At 63.8% G+C, this 11,866-nt stretch overlaps 1 protein-coding gene across 1 annotated transcript in view; it reads left to right on the top strand.

Annotated features, from left to right (window-relative positions):
- The first annotated feature begins 977 nt into the window (after positions 1-977).
- NKAIN1 (sodium/potassium transporting ATPase interacting 1) overlaps positions 978-11,866 on the top strand; it is a 34,421-nt gene continuing 23,532 nt past the window's right edge. Inside the window, exon 1 of the mRNA XM_054223973.1 lies at positions 978-1,031. Within this exon, the coding sequence (XP_054079948.1) occupies positions 978-1,031 (54 nt within the window). The remainder of the gene's footprint in view (positions 1,032-11,866) is intronic.

Genomic DNA, 11,866 nt, shown 5'->3' with positions numbered 1-11,866 from the left:
GGCGGGGGGATCGCGGGGACTTTCCTCCCAGGGCTGGGGCCATCTGTCCTCCCTGCGAGCCCAGCTGCTGCCCTGGCAGGGCCACCCCAGGGATCCCCCAGAGGAGGTGTGTGCGGGGTCTCTGTGCCGCGGGTCCATGCACCACCCAAGGGCCGCAGGGCCGGGGGAAGGGCAAGCAGCTCACCAGCCCTTGACATCCGCAAATCGCCGGGATTTAACCCAGCCCCACCTGCCTCCGGAGGGAGGGGAAAAAAAAAATAAATGGGGGGGGGGGGAAAGACAAATACAACAAGGAAAGGCGGGAGCGACCAGGAGCCGCGCCTGCCGCCCGCTGCGGCGAAGGGGCCGCGCTGCCCGGCGCCCCCGGAAGCCGCCAAGGGCTCGGCGCGGCGCGGCGCACCCGGCTTGGCCTCCCCCCGGCCCGGCCGCGCCGCCCGCCGGGCCCCGCCGGGAGCGCGTCTCGCCTTGTTCCGGCGGCCGCGGCCCGCCCTGCCCGGCGCGCCCCCGACCCCACCCGCCGCCTCCTCCCCGCCCGCCCCCGGGGCGCGGAGCGCGGCTGTGCGGGAGAGACAATAGAGGGGCCGGGCGGGCTCCGCGCAAACCTGCGCGCCCCGGGGATGGATGGCGAGGTGTGCGCGGCTCCGGGGTCCCTGAGCCGGGGGATGGGGCTGTAACGGGCTCGGGGAGAGCGGGGCTGGGGGGTGGAAGCGGAGGGGGGGAAGGCGGAGAAGGGGGGCGATGCCCCTTTCTGAGCCCAGCCCGCCTCTGTGCTAACCCGGCAGGATGCGGGAGACGGCAGGGCTGCTGTGAAGAAAGTACCGGGGCTGGCCGGAGGCTGGAGAGCGGGACATGTTGCTGGTGCCCCCCTGATGCTCCCCGGGCGGCGGCTCTGCTGGAGAAGGGGAGGCTGGTGAGGAGCTGGAGGACGGCGAGGAGAGGCCACGGTGGGGGAAATCCGAGGCTCCGGCTGGGAAACCATGGGGAGATGCAATGGGAGATGTACGCTGGTCGGATTCTGCTGCCTGCAGCTGGTAAGGCGAGGGGCCGTCTGCGCTCATCAGCATGCCGGGTTGTGCTTTGTGCGAAATGTTGGCTGTCACCAATACCCACTCCGTCTCGGCGGCGGTGACCTTGCTGTGGGACCAGCTGGGGGGATGCTTCACTGCCACCCACCCCCCCACCCGCCCCAAAAAAAAAAAAAAAAAAAGAAAAAAAAAAGGAAAAATAGTAATCAAGGAGAAACGAAATGCCACCCTTGTCCCCTGCCTTAACCCAGCGCTGGCTGGAGTTGCGGCTGGGGAGATGGATGCCAACCAGTTCCCCGTGCTGTCAGCGCCTGGGGATGCGTCTCCAGCAGGTGTGAGCTTTGTTCCCAACTGCAGTCTCTTCCCTCCGACTTCGCTCCCGCCAGCTGTTTCCCATCCCGGTGACTCCAAGGATGTTTCGCCGGGTGCTGGTCCCCCGAGTCGGGGCAAGAGGGAAACTTGGAGCCGCTGCCAGCACTTTGTAAACTCTCCTGCTTTCGAGCAGGACCCGGCTGCCCGCGGCCGGGGGACACCGGGATGTTGGAGCAGAGAGAAGGGAGAGGTTTAATTTTAATAGGATTGTCAGTCTTCGTAATAATTAGGTGCCGTACTTGCCGCCGCCCGTGAATCAGTCTTCATCAGGCTGCTGACCGAGGGGCAGGCGAAGGGAGCGTGTGGGGTATTTGGGGGATTTTCGGCTAAAACCAGTGCCAACGAGGTCGCGATTAATTATCCTGACCGGGTTGTTCGTTAACATAGAATCAGCATCCTACAACTTGCCCCTGTGGCCATGCGGGGGCGAGGAAAATGAGGTGGGGGTTGCCGAAATGTCCATGATGTCCCTAGGGATCGGGGGCGGGAGCGGGGTGATGGGGTGGCTGGAGGCAGCGATGGAAACAGGCTCCGGATCCGCTCTGGAGATGATGGTGGCATCCTGCTGACGGGCACTTTCTTCCCGGCGTTGCTCTTGTTCCTTCTCCATCCTTCCGAAAGCAGCGAGCAGGGAGGGGTCCCCACCTTTGGATAGAGGGGGGCGGCCCCGGCTTCCCCGGCGGGGGGACACGGGAACCTTTCAAGCCCATCCTCGACCCCAGGGAGCGGAGCGGCGGTGGGCTTGTCCCCGGGGCTGAAGTCCCGCCGTTCCCAGCGGGAATGGCCTCTCGTGTCCTCAGCTGTCCCCCCGCTTCCCTCTGTCAAATCTTGCTCTGCGCTTCGCTCACCTTCCTCCTTCTTCGGGATAAATCCGACGGGTGTTTTCCGGCTGTGCAGGAGTTTCCTGGCTTTCGGTCACTTTTTTTTTTTTTTTTTTTACCATTCAGCTCCCAAACCGGTTTCTTGGCATTTATTCCCTGAGCTATCCCAGGTCAGAGAGATTTTAATCTATTTATTTTAGGGGAAGAACTGAATCAGTGTGAGCTCCCGGGTTGGAAAAGCGGCTCCTGCTCGCACCTGGAGAAACTTTGTGCTACAGATAGATGGGGGTCAGGCTTTCCTCTCCCCACTCCTCGCCTGGGTGTCCTGGTGCTGCTGGCATCCCCAAGGGCTCGGCTCCGAAATTGTCCCCTAGCAGCACCCTTTCCAGCCCAGGCTCACCCCATACCTCAGCTCATCCCCTCCTCAGCCTGCAGGATGCTCTCCCAAGCTCTTTCCCGGCTCTGGAGGCAGCAGCTTGCATCCCACCGGCCGTGGGGAGATGCCCACCCCAGCATCCCACCCTGCGGCAGTGGCACCCATGGGTGACGCTGGGTGCCCTGCCTGGGGTGGGGGGGGTCTGGGCTGAGCCAGCCCCCGCGTGGCGGAGGTGGTGGGTGACATCAGGGTGTCCCCTTAGGTGATGGAGGCCAATATTCATCCCCGAGGTGGCATGGCCGGGGCGGGTGGACCACGTAGTGCCGCGGTTTGGGAGGGGACAGTGGGGAGCGGGGATGATGCCAGACCCCAGCTCTGCTCCTCTCCTCCGCTGCCGCTGCTCTGTGCCATCCCCGACACAGGCTCGGCACCGCGGGGCTCCAGTCCCCCCATCCAGGTAGCCCTGACACCTGGCCTGGGCTCTCTGCGCTATGGGGAGGACAGCAGTGCTCCCAGTGCCCCCGGTTGCTGTGGATGGGGTTGAACTGGTGCGTGCTGGGGTGACCTGGCTGCCTGGGAAGCCGTGCCCCATTGCTGCGGGGTCGGCTTGTGCCAACAGCGGGGCGACCCAGCGAGCGCGTTGGCTTGCTGAACTTCCAAGTCACCGGCTAGCTCGTGCCTCAGTTTCCCTTAAACAAAGCAGCATGGGTGAGGTTCAGCCCGCCCCAGGGTGATGCCACCACCTCCGGCTGGTCCTTGTTGCTGGACCACCCTCCTGCAGCTCCCCAGGTGCCACCGTCACCTCGTGGGCACCTTCTCGCGCCCCCGTTGGTTTCCCCAATATTTGCAACCCGCTCCCCAGGGGATGCGCCCCTGGTCCCTTGTCACCTCTGGACATGGGGGGATGCTCACGGTGGCAGCGGATGCTCCGTGGCTGTGGGGTGCCGGGAGCTGCTGGCACCCACCGGGCAGGAGGTCCCTGCTCAAGGTCCCCTACGCCGGGGTGCGAGGTGGCAGCACCCCGCGCGGCCCAGACCTTGGGGCAGACGCTGCGCCTGGGCCAGTTTGGGAAACTGGTTTTTGGGCCACGTCACGGCAGGGAGCCAGGGCAGCTGCTTCGGAGCATCCAAATATCCTACATGCTCCTTCGCCGCCACTCGGTGAGGCCACGCCGCGAGTGCTGGGTGTCTCCGTTCCCAGGGGACAAGAAGCACCTGCCAGATTTTGCATCCACATGTGTTTTTTTTTTCTCTGGAAAAACCCCAGGGATCCGCTTGGCGGACCCCCACCGGCCCTGCCCCACCTCGAGAGGGGCTGCCGGGAGATATTTATGCTGCTGAGGTGGGATGACATCAAAACTCTGGGGTTTTTGCTGGTCCTCCCCATCTTCTGGGAGACTGAATCACTGACTGGGGGGGCGTTGTGGTGGCGAGATCCCATTCTCTGGGGTGCCCGTCCTTGTCGGGAGGATTTATCTTTCCTTTGTGCAAAGATGAGAGCTGCTGAGGTGGTTGGATGGAAAATGAACCCGCGGGTGATGCTGCCCCGCTCGCCACTGCCAGCACGGGCACAGGGCGTGAGAGCCGCAAGCCGCGACTCTTGTTAACTCTGAAGCCTAGTGGTGTCAGTTCAGATGGGGACAGCGGCGCTGCTGCGGGGTGGGGGGCGTACCCAGCCTCAGAGGCAGTGATACGGGATATCGGGATGTGGACTGCTGGAAGCTGAGTTCTGGCTGGATCCTGGCTGCTGTCACAGACCCCTTGGCCGTCCCGCGCTGTCCCCTGGGGCCGCGTTCAGGCGCTGGCGGGGGGGCAGGCTTGCTCAAGGGCGCTCCTTCTCCATCCCAAATGGTGACCCCATTGCCTCCCCCTGCAGCGTGTGGCTCACCGGGGGGTGGGATGCAGCTCCAGCCCCGGAGCCGGGTGGGGACAGGAGACGCTCAGCGCTCCCTCCTCTGCCCGGCGGAGCTCAGCGTCGCTCCAAACCAGGGTTTCATTTCTTTCTTTGTTTCTCTCTTTCTCCTTTAATTGGCTGGAAAAGCAAAGCTCGGTTGGCACCTCCCGCCCGGCGGAGCCTGCCGGTGCGCGGTGCCGTGCTGTGCCGTGCCGTGCCATGCTGTGCCGGCACCAGCATCCTTCCTCCCGGGGCCGGGGTGCAGGGAGAGGGGCTGTGGGTCCATCCCACCCCACCTGCCCAAGCCGTGGGGTCACACAGGGCACCGAGAGCCTCTGGGATGTGACTCCCCCCCCCCCCATCACCAAGCCTGGACAAGGAGCTAATGAGGTCAGTTTAACGAAGGATGGGCGAAGGGAGATGATGGTCGCATCCCCTGCATCCCTCAACCACCCACCGGCCCTGTGTGACATCCCCGTCCCCAGCGGCACCCCGCTACACCCTCGGGGGCGTCATGGCCCTTGCCGTCCCCTGCTGTCCCCATCACCCCTCCTGCCCTCATTTGCCCATTTTTGGCCACCGACCCCGCAGCTCCAGCGAGGATCAGCCGCTTCCAACATCCGCCGGCATCTTTTGTCCTCGCACGGTTCCCATCGTGCCCGATCCCCGGCGCGGGGACAGCACGAGGATAGCGGGGCCGGAGCTGCCCCCGGCCACCTTCCCCCCGCCGGGGATGGGGGAAAAGGAGCCCGGGCTGAACTCTGGATGGGGGTTTTCAATTACACAATTAAATGCACAATTAGGTATAATTACCAGCGCTCAGAAGGCGCGACTGTTCATAATAGGCATGTAATCTACTGCAGTCACTGTTTATACTGCTCCACTCCGCTCCCTAATGATTATGGAAAGCTTTCCCATTTGCATGGTTGCCATGGAAATGGGGGGCTGGCGGCGGCGGCATCGGGGCTGGCGAGCCCCTCGTTCCCCCCACCCCACGGCGGCGGATGGGACCCCGCGGATGCGGGGCTGCCCGGGGATGCCGCAGGGTGGCAGGTGGCGGCGGGGAGGGACGGGGATGCTCCGGGGATGGGCAGCGCCGAGGATCCGGAGACAGCCCCGAGGTGGGAATGTCCATGTGTTAGAGGCATGAAAACTCCAACCCCCCTCGTCACCTCCCCGGGTGAGCACCCCGAGAGCCACAGCAGGGACAAAACCTGCGGGTGGCCACGGAGAAGCATCCCACCTCCGCCTGGCCGCGCGTCCTCCGGTGCATCCGCATTATTCCCAGGCAGAGCTTTGCTTGACAGGCCCCTGTAAAGGTTTATTGGCGCACGTTCGGGAAGGCAGAGCGTTACAGCTCGCAATTAAAACCGCGATCAAAGGCGCAGTACGGCTAAATTTGCAGGACCAGCTAATGTGCACCCGAGAGCATTAACGAGACCCGTTGAAGATCTCTCAAAATCATTCGTGCCAGTTTGTAACGGAGCTGGGTGTGATGGGGACTGGAAAATAAACGTCTCGGAGGGCTGGGTTGTAGAGGAAATCAAGAGGATGAGCCAGAAAACAGCCTGGTTTGACACGGAAGCTGGGAGAGCACGGGAAGGAAAGGGTGATGCACGATGTGGTCGGCAAAGCCTAAAAGCCAGTGGCCTAATTGACGTCTGGGAAAACGAGCCTCGTCCAGCTGAACTTGATCTCGTTCCTTATTGAGCTCCCAGGTCTGGCCGCGGAAAGGGCCTGAGCTGCCATCGCGGTGCTTAGATGCCGATAAGGCATTGGATTTAATCCCCGGCGGCTTTCTGGTAGGGGAAAAATTAGCGCGATAAAAAATCAATGGTACTCATTTCAGGAAGACGAGAAGGAATGAAGTCGTCGCCGGAGAAAACGTGGGGACCATTGGGGTGGTGGCGAGCGTGGCCGGGTGCAGGGCGAGACGGGGACGGGCTCGTGGCTCGACGAACCTCTCGGCCGAGCTCCCGGTGGCTGTATTTGTTTGCAGGCTCTGAGCCCCGGGGGATGCTCTCCCCCAGCCCGGAGGCACCGATGGCTCCCACCACATCTTCCCTCTGCAACGGAGCCGTTGGCTGCTCTCCCCCCGGTTTCTCCGGAGAGAAGGTACGGGGAGGACCCGAAGGAGAAGGATTTGGGGCTCCAACGGTTCCAAACTCATCGTGGAGAAATTCAGTTCCCTGGAGGGAAACCCACATCCCATCCCTGGCACTCGGTCCCGGCGCTGGTCCTGCCTCACCCACAACCGCCCATACAGCCGGGGGTTTCGGCTGTTGGGAGGGTGCTGGGGGCGGGCACCGGGGTACCAGCATCCTCCCAGCCTTGCGCCGACGCTCTGGGGCTGGAAAAGGGCTTTGTAACCCGGCAGCCGTCGCACATCACCCCGGGGAGCGGGATCCGGCCGGCATCGCCTCCCCCCGCGGGGCTGGGGACCCTTTGGGGTGCCGCAGGCGTGGCTGAGTGCTGAGATTTGGAGGATATCCTTATGGAAAGGGGAGAAAACCTCCAGGAGCGCACAGCAGGGATGAAAGACCCGCAAAACCCTAACGTTCCCATCAACGCCGGCCGTACGGCTTAACAGCTCCTCCAGCGCCGGCCGGCGAGATGCAGGTTATGAGGTATTGATCGCTGCGGCGCCTGGCCACGCCGAGCCAGCCTTCACGCCCCTCTCGTCCCGCCGCGTCCCCATCCCTCATCCTCCTGGGATGCCCGGGAATGTCCTTGTCCCCCTCACAGCTTGGGGCTGGGGGCAGTTTTCGGCTGGAAGTGATGGAGCGTTGGGGGTTGAGTGGCGAGCAAATCCCGGATCCCGGGGGGATGCTTGGGGGGTGCGGGGGGCAGAGGGGCTCAGGATGGGCCCCTGGCCTTCTTCCCCCCCCTCCTCCCCCCCACGTTTGAAAGCGGTTATTTCAATTTTCGGAATGTGGACGTAACGGCCTGGAAAACCGGGAAGGCAAAGTTGGCAGAGAGCAGCCCCGCTTGTATTTAAACAGGACATTAAACCCCGAGTGGTTTATTAACGAGATTAATAACGGCTCCCGTGCGCTCGCCTGGGAAATTTCACCCGTCTTTGGTTTCTGCTCTGCAGCGGCGGCAGATTCGGGGGAGGAAAAGCCAATTCCTGCTTTGCCAGCACCCGGATGGGAGCGATGGGGCAGGATGCAGCCCCCCCTCCACCCCCGCCTCAGCCATCCCTCCCTTCCTGCCCCGATGGGTGTCGCGCACCGGCACATTTTGCCTTATTTAATAGCGATTTTTACAGCCCGTTCCCCCCGTGCCAGGGTGGGAGGAGCCGCGGGGACCCATGTTGGGGTGATGTTCCCCCTTCCCCATTGGGGGCCGGCTGCTGGGTGCCCGCCGGGCGTCGGGGGGGCTCGGCACAGCTCCTGGGGGGCTGAGCGCGTCTTGGTGAGGCCGGGGAGGGTTTAGGAAGAAGGAGCGTTGCGGGAGGGGTGCGGGAGGGCGCGGGGTGGCTTTAGAGGGGTTAAAAAAAATCTCAGATGCCCAAAAGCGTGTCTGAAAACGCAAGTATCTGGGGGGCTGCGGTGAATCCAGCTGCGTCCCCCCCTCCCCAGGGCTGATGGGACCCCCGAGCTGGGCCGGGGGCTGTTTGCAGCCCGCGGTGGGGACAGTTGTGCGTGAATCACCCGAACAGGGGACTCGCCGCACAGCCTTTTGTCACACGCGTGTGCAAGCTGCTCACCGTGCAGGAGCGGTGCCACATCCCGGCTCCGTCCCGGCAGCGGGGACCCGCTGAGCATCCCTCGGGCAGCCGGGGGCTGGCGGTGACAGCAATGGCCCTGCGAAGCCGCCGGCGGTGGCCAAGCTGTTGCGCTCCCAGCCGGGCTGTGTCCCGGCACCCTCCTCACCCTCCCTGCCCAGACTGGGTGTCACCAAGCAGGGGACAACGCCACCGTGTTTGGTCCGGTGTCGCAGTCACGCAGGGGACACAACCAAAGGCAGGGCAGGGAGCAAGCTCTGAGAGCTGGCCTGCTGCTTGGTTCTCAGGCTAATTACTTTGATGAGGGCTAATTAGCACTCTGGGTCACTCTGGTCTCTTCCCATAACCTGATCGATAGCGCAGCCCTTTCCCACCGCAGGTGTGCGCGGCAGAGCCCGTGTCCTGGGGACACCGGGAGTGTGGCACCGGGGAGCCGGGGCAGAGTCGTTTTCCTTCCCATTTTCCCTTGCCGGGGAGGGAAAATGGGAAGACTTTTGGCAGAAGGGAACCAGGAAGCCAAAGGGCTGGGGGTGGCCTGGCACTGCCTTGGAGACTGTCCCAGTTTGGGACTGGGGGGGTTGGCAGGGAGCCGTGGGCACATCGTGCTGGTGCTGGAGTGGTGTATCTCTGCCTGGCACCTTGTCCCCCGGGCACGCTCGCACCATCCTGCAGGGATGGCCGGGTACAAAGCCCCAGCTGGGAAATGTCCCAGGGGAGAGGTGGATGATCGGAGTGGGAGCAGAGGATCCTCGGGGTGGGAGCGGAGGATGCTCTGGTTGGAGTGGAGGATGTTTGGGATCACGATGGAGGATGCTCAGGTGGGAGTCGAGGATGCTCAGGATGATCATGGAGGATGCTCGGGGAGCGGAGGGTGCTTGAGGTGAGCATGGAGGACATTGGGGTGGGAGCGGAGGATGCTCAGGATGAGCGCGGAGGACGTCGGAGTGGGAGCGGAGGATGCTCAGGATGAGCACGGAGGACGTCGGGGTGGGAGCGGAGGATGCTCAGGATGAGCATGGAGGATGTCGGGGTGGGAGTCAAGGATGCTCAGGATGATCATGGAGGATGCTCGGGGAGTGGAGGGTGCTTGAGGTGAGCACGGAGGACGTCGGGGTGGGAGCGGAGGATGCTCAGGATGAGCACAGAGGACGTCAGGGTGGGAGCGGAGGATGCTCAGGATGAACACAGAGGACGTCGGGGTGGGAGTCGAGGATGCTCAGGATGAGCATGGAGGGTGTCGGGGTGGGAGCGGAAGGTGCTCAGGATGAGCGCGGAGGACATCGGGGTGGGAGTCGAGGATGCTCAGGATGATCATGGAGGACGTCGGGGTGGGAGCGGAGGATGCTCAGGATGAGCACGGAGGACATCGGGGTGGGAGTCGAGGATGCTCAGGATGATCATGGAGGATGCTCGGGGAGCGGAGGGTGCTTGAGGTGAGCATGGAGGACATTGGGGTGGGAGCGGAGGATGCTCAGGATGAGCGCGGAGGACGTCGGAGTGGGAGCGGAGGATGCTCAGGATGAGCACGGAGGACGTCGGGGTGGGAGCGGAAGATGCTCAGGATGAGCATGGAGGATGTCGGGGTGGGAGTCAAGGATGCTCAGGATGATCATGGAGGATGCTCGGGGAGTGGAGGGTGCTTGAGGTGAGCACGGAGGACGTCGGGGTGGGAGCGGAGGATGCTCAGGATGAGCGCGGAGGACGTCGGGGTGGGAGTCGAGGATGCTCAGGATGAGCATGGAGGGTGTCGGGGTGGGAGCGGAAGATGCTCAGGATGAGTGCGGAGGACATCGGGGTGGGAGTCGAGGATGCTCAGGATGATCATGGAGGATGCTCGGGGAGTGGAGGGTGCTTGAGGTGAGCACGGAGGACGTCGGGGTGGGAGCGGAGGACGTCGGGGTGGGAGTCGAGGATGCTCAGGATGAGCATGGAGGGTGTCGGGGTGGGAGCGGAAGATGCTCAGGATGAGTGCGGAGGACATCGGGGTGGGAGTCGAGGATGCTCAGGATGATCATGGAGGACGTCGGGGTGGGAGCGGAGGATGCTCAGGATGAGCACGGAGGACATCGGGATGGGAGTCGAGGATGCTCAGGATGATCATGGAGGATGCTCGGGGAGCGGAGGGTGCTTGAGGTGAGCATTGGAGACATTGGGGTGGGAGCGGAGGATGCTCAGGATGAGCGCGGAGGACGTCGGGGTGGGAGCGGAGGATGCTCAGGATGAGCGCGGAGGACGTCGGGGTGGGAGCGGAGGATGCTCAGGATGAGCGCGGAGGACGTCGGGGTGGGAGCGGAGGATGCTTGGGCAGCAGAGCGAGGGATGCCGAGGCTAACAGGAGCCCAGGGGAAAACCCATCCACTCTCTAATTCTGTGCAATAATGGCTCAGATTAATGGTGGTCCTCAGCTACTGCGTGGAAATGTCAAGCTGAGAGTCCTTGTCCCCGTCCCTGGGGGCTGTGCACTCACATCCTCCCCCTCTTCCTCCTCCTCTCCACCAGATGCCCGGGAGCGGCAGGAGACCGGGCAGCGCGGCGGTGCTGGCCATGGCCACGGGGTTCGGCCAGGGTCCCCACTGCCTTAAACCATGTCCCCCAGCCCTGGGGAAGGGACCCGGCACCCACCCTGCGGGTGCAGCAGCGCGGCACGGGGCGGGCAGCTTTGCACCAACCCTTTGCAGGCTCCCATTTGTATTTTTTTTTTTTTTTTACCTCCCCCTATTCTGGCTCGGGAACCAGCCGTGTCCCCCTTACCCACCCCAAAAGCTTGACGTGCCCCAGGGGCACGGCGTCCCCATCTGCGCCTCTGGGACCCCCCCCCAGCTCCTGTCCTCTGCTGTCCTTTCCTCTGCCGCCACTTCCAGCCCGTTGCCGGCCAGTTGCCAATTCCCCTCGGCAGCTGCCGGGACTTTCAGGCAAAACTGTCCTTTCCTGGCCCCTTTTTCTAGCATCTGGCACAGTTTTCCCTGGGCTTGGGGAGGGGGGACACAGCAAGAGCCCTGTGATGGGCACCGGGGTGGCACAGGGCTGGCACCGAGTCCCCACAGTGGTGTGGGGACCCGTGACACGGCGGCTGGGGGGGTGGTCAGGGTGCAGCGAGGTTTGGGGGGGGTCTGCGGGTGCCTGTTTGCTCCTCAGGGCCGGAGGTGGCACTGGGGGCGGTGGTGGCATCCCCCTGGGCATGGCAGCGTGGCCATCAGGAGCCCCATGGGCGACGGGCAGCCCCGTGGCTGTGGGTACCGCTGCCAGGCTTTGGTGGGGACATCGTGGGGACGGTGCTGTGGGGCTGGGACTGGGCATGAAGCTCGCAGGGAACGGGGATGGTCCCCGAGGGCTGCGGGTCCCCGTGCCCAGCCCGGCCCTGCCTCTGTCCCCTCCAGCTCCCGGCTCCGCCACTGCAGCCCTGGACGTGATCACGTCCCCTCGCCCTTTGCTCCTGGGGGACACCCAGGATGTCACCCCCCTTTCCCTTGGGAAGGACACAGGGCGGAGCCCGGAGGGATGGGGAAGCACGTGCCGGATCAGCGCGGGGACCCGTTTTATTCCCTCCTGGGAATTTGCATCACACCTCTGACTCGGTGACTCCAAACCCGGATTTCGTTTGGCAGCAGCGGGCTGGTGGTGTTACGACCCGCTCGATAAACACCAATTG

The sequence above is a fragment of the Rissa tridactyla genome, chromosome 18 (genome assembly GCF_028500815.1).
Source record: "Rissa tridactyla isolate bRisTri1 chromosome 18, bRisTri1.patW.cur.20221130, whole genome shotgun sequence".
NCBI classification, from domain to species: Eukaryota; Metazoa; Chordata; class Aves; order Charadriiformes; family Laridae; genus Rissa; species Rissa tridactyla.
The sequence above is the reverse complement of the archived record's forward strand: the minus strand, read 5'-3'. Positions and strand labels throughout refer to the sequence as shown.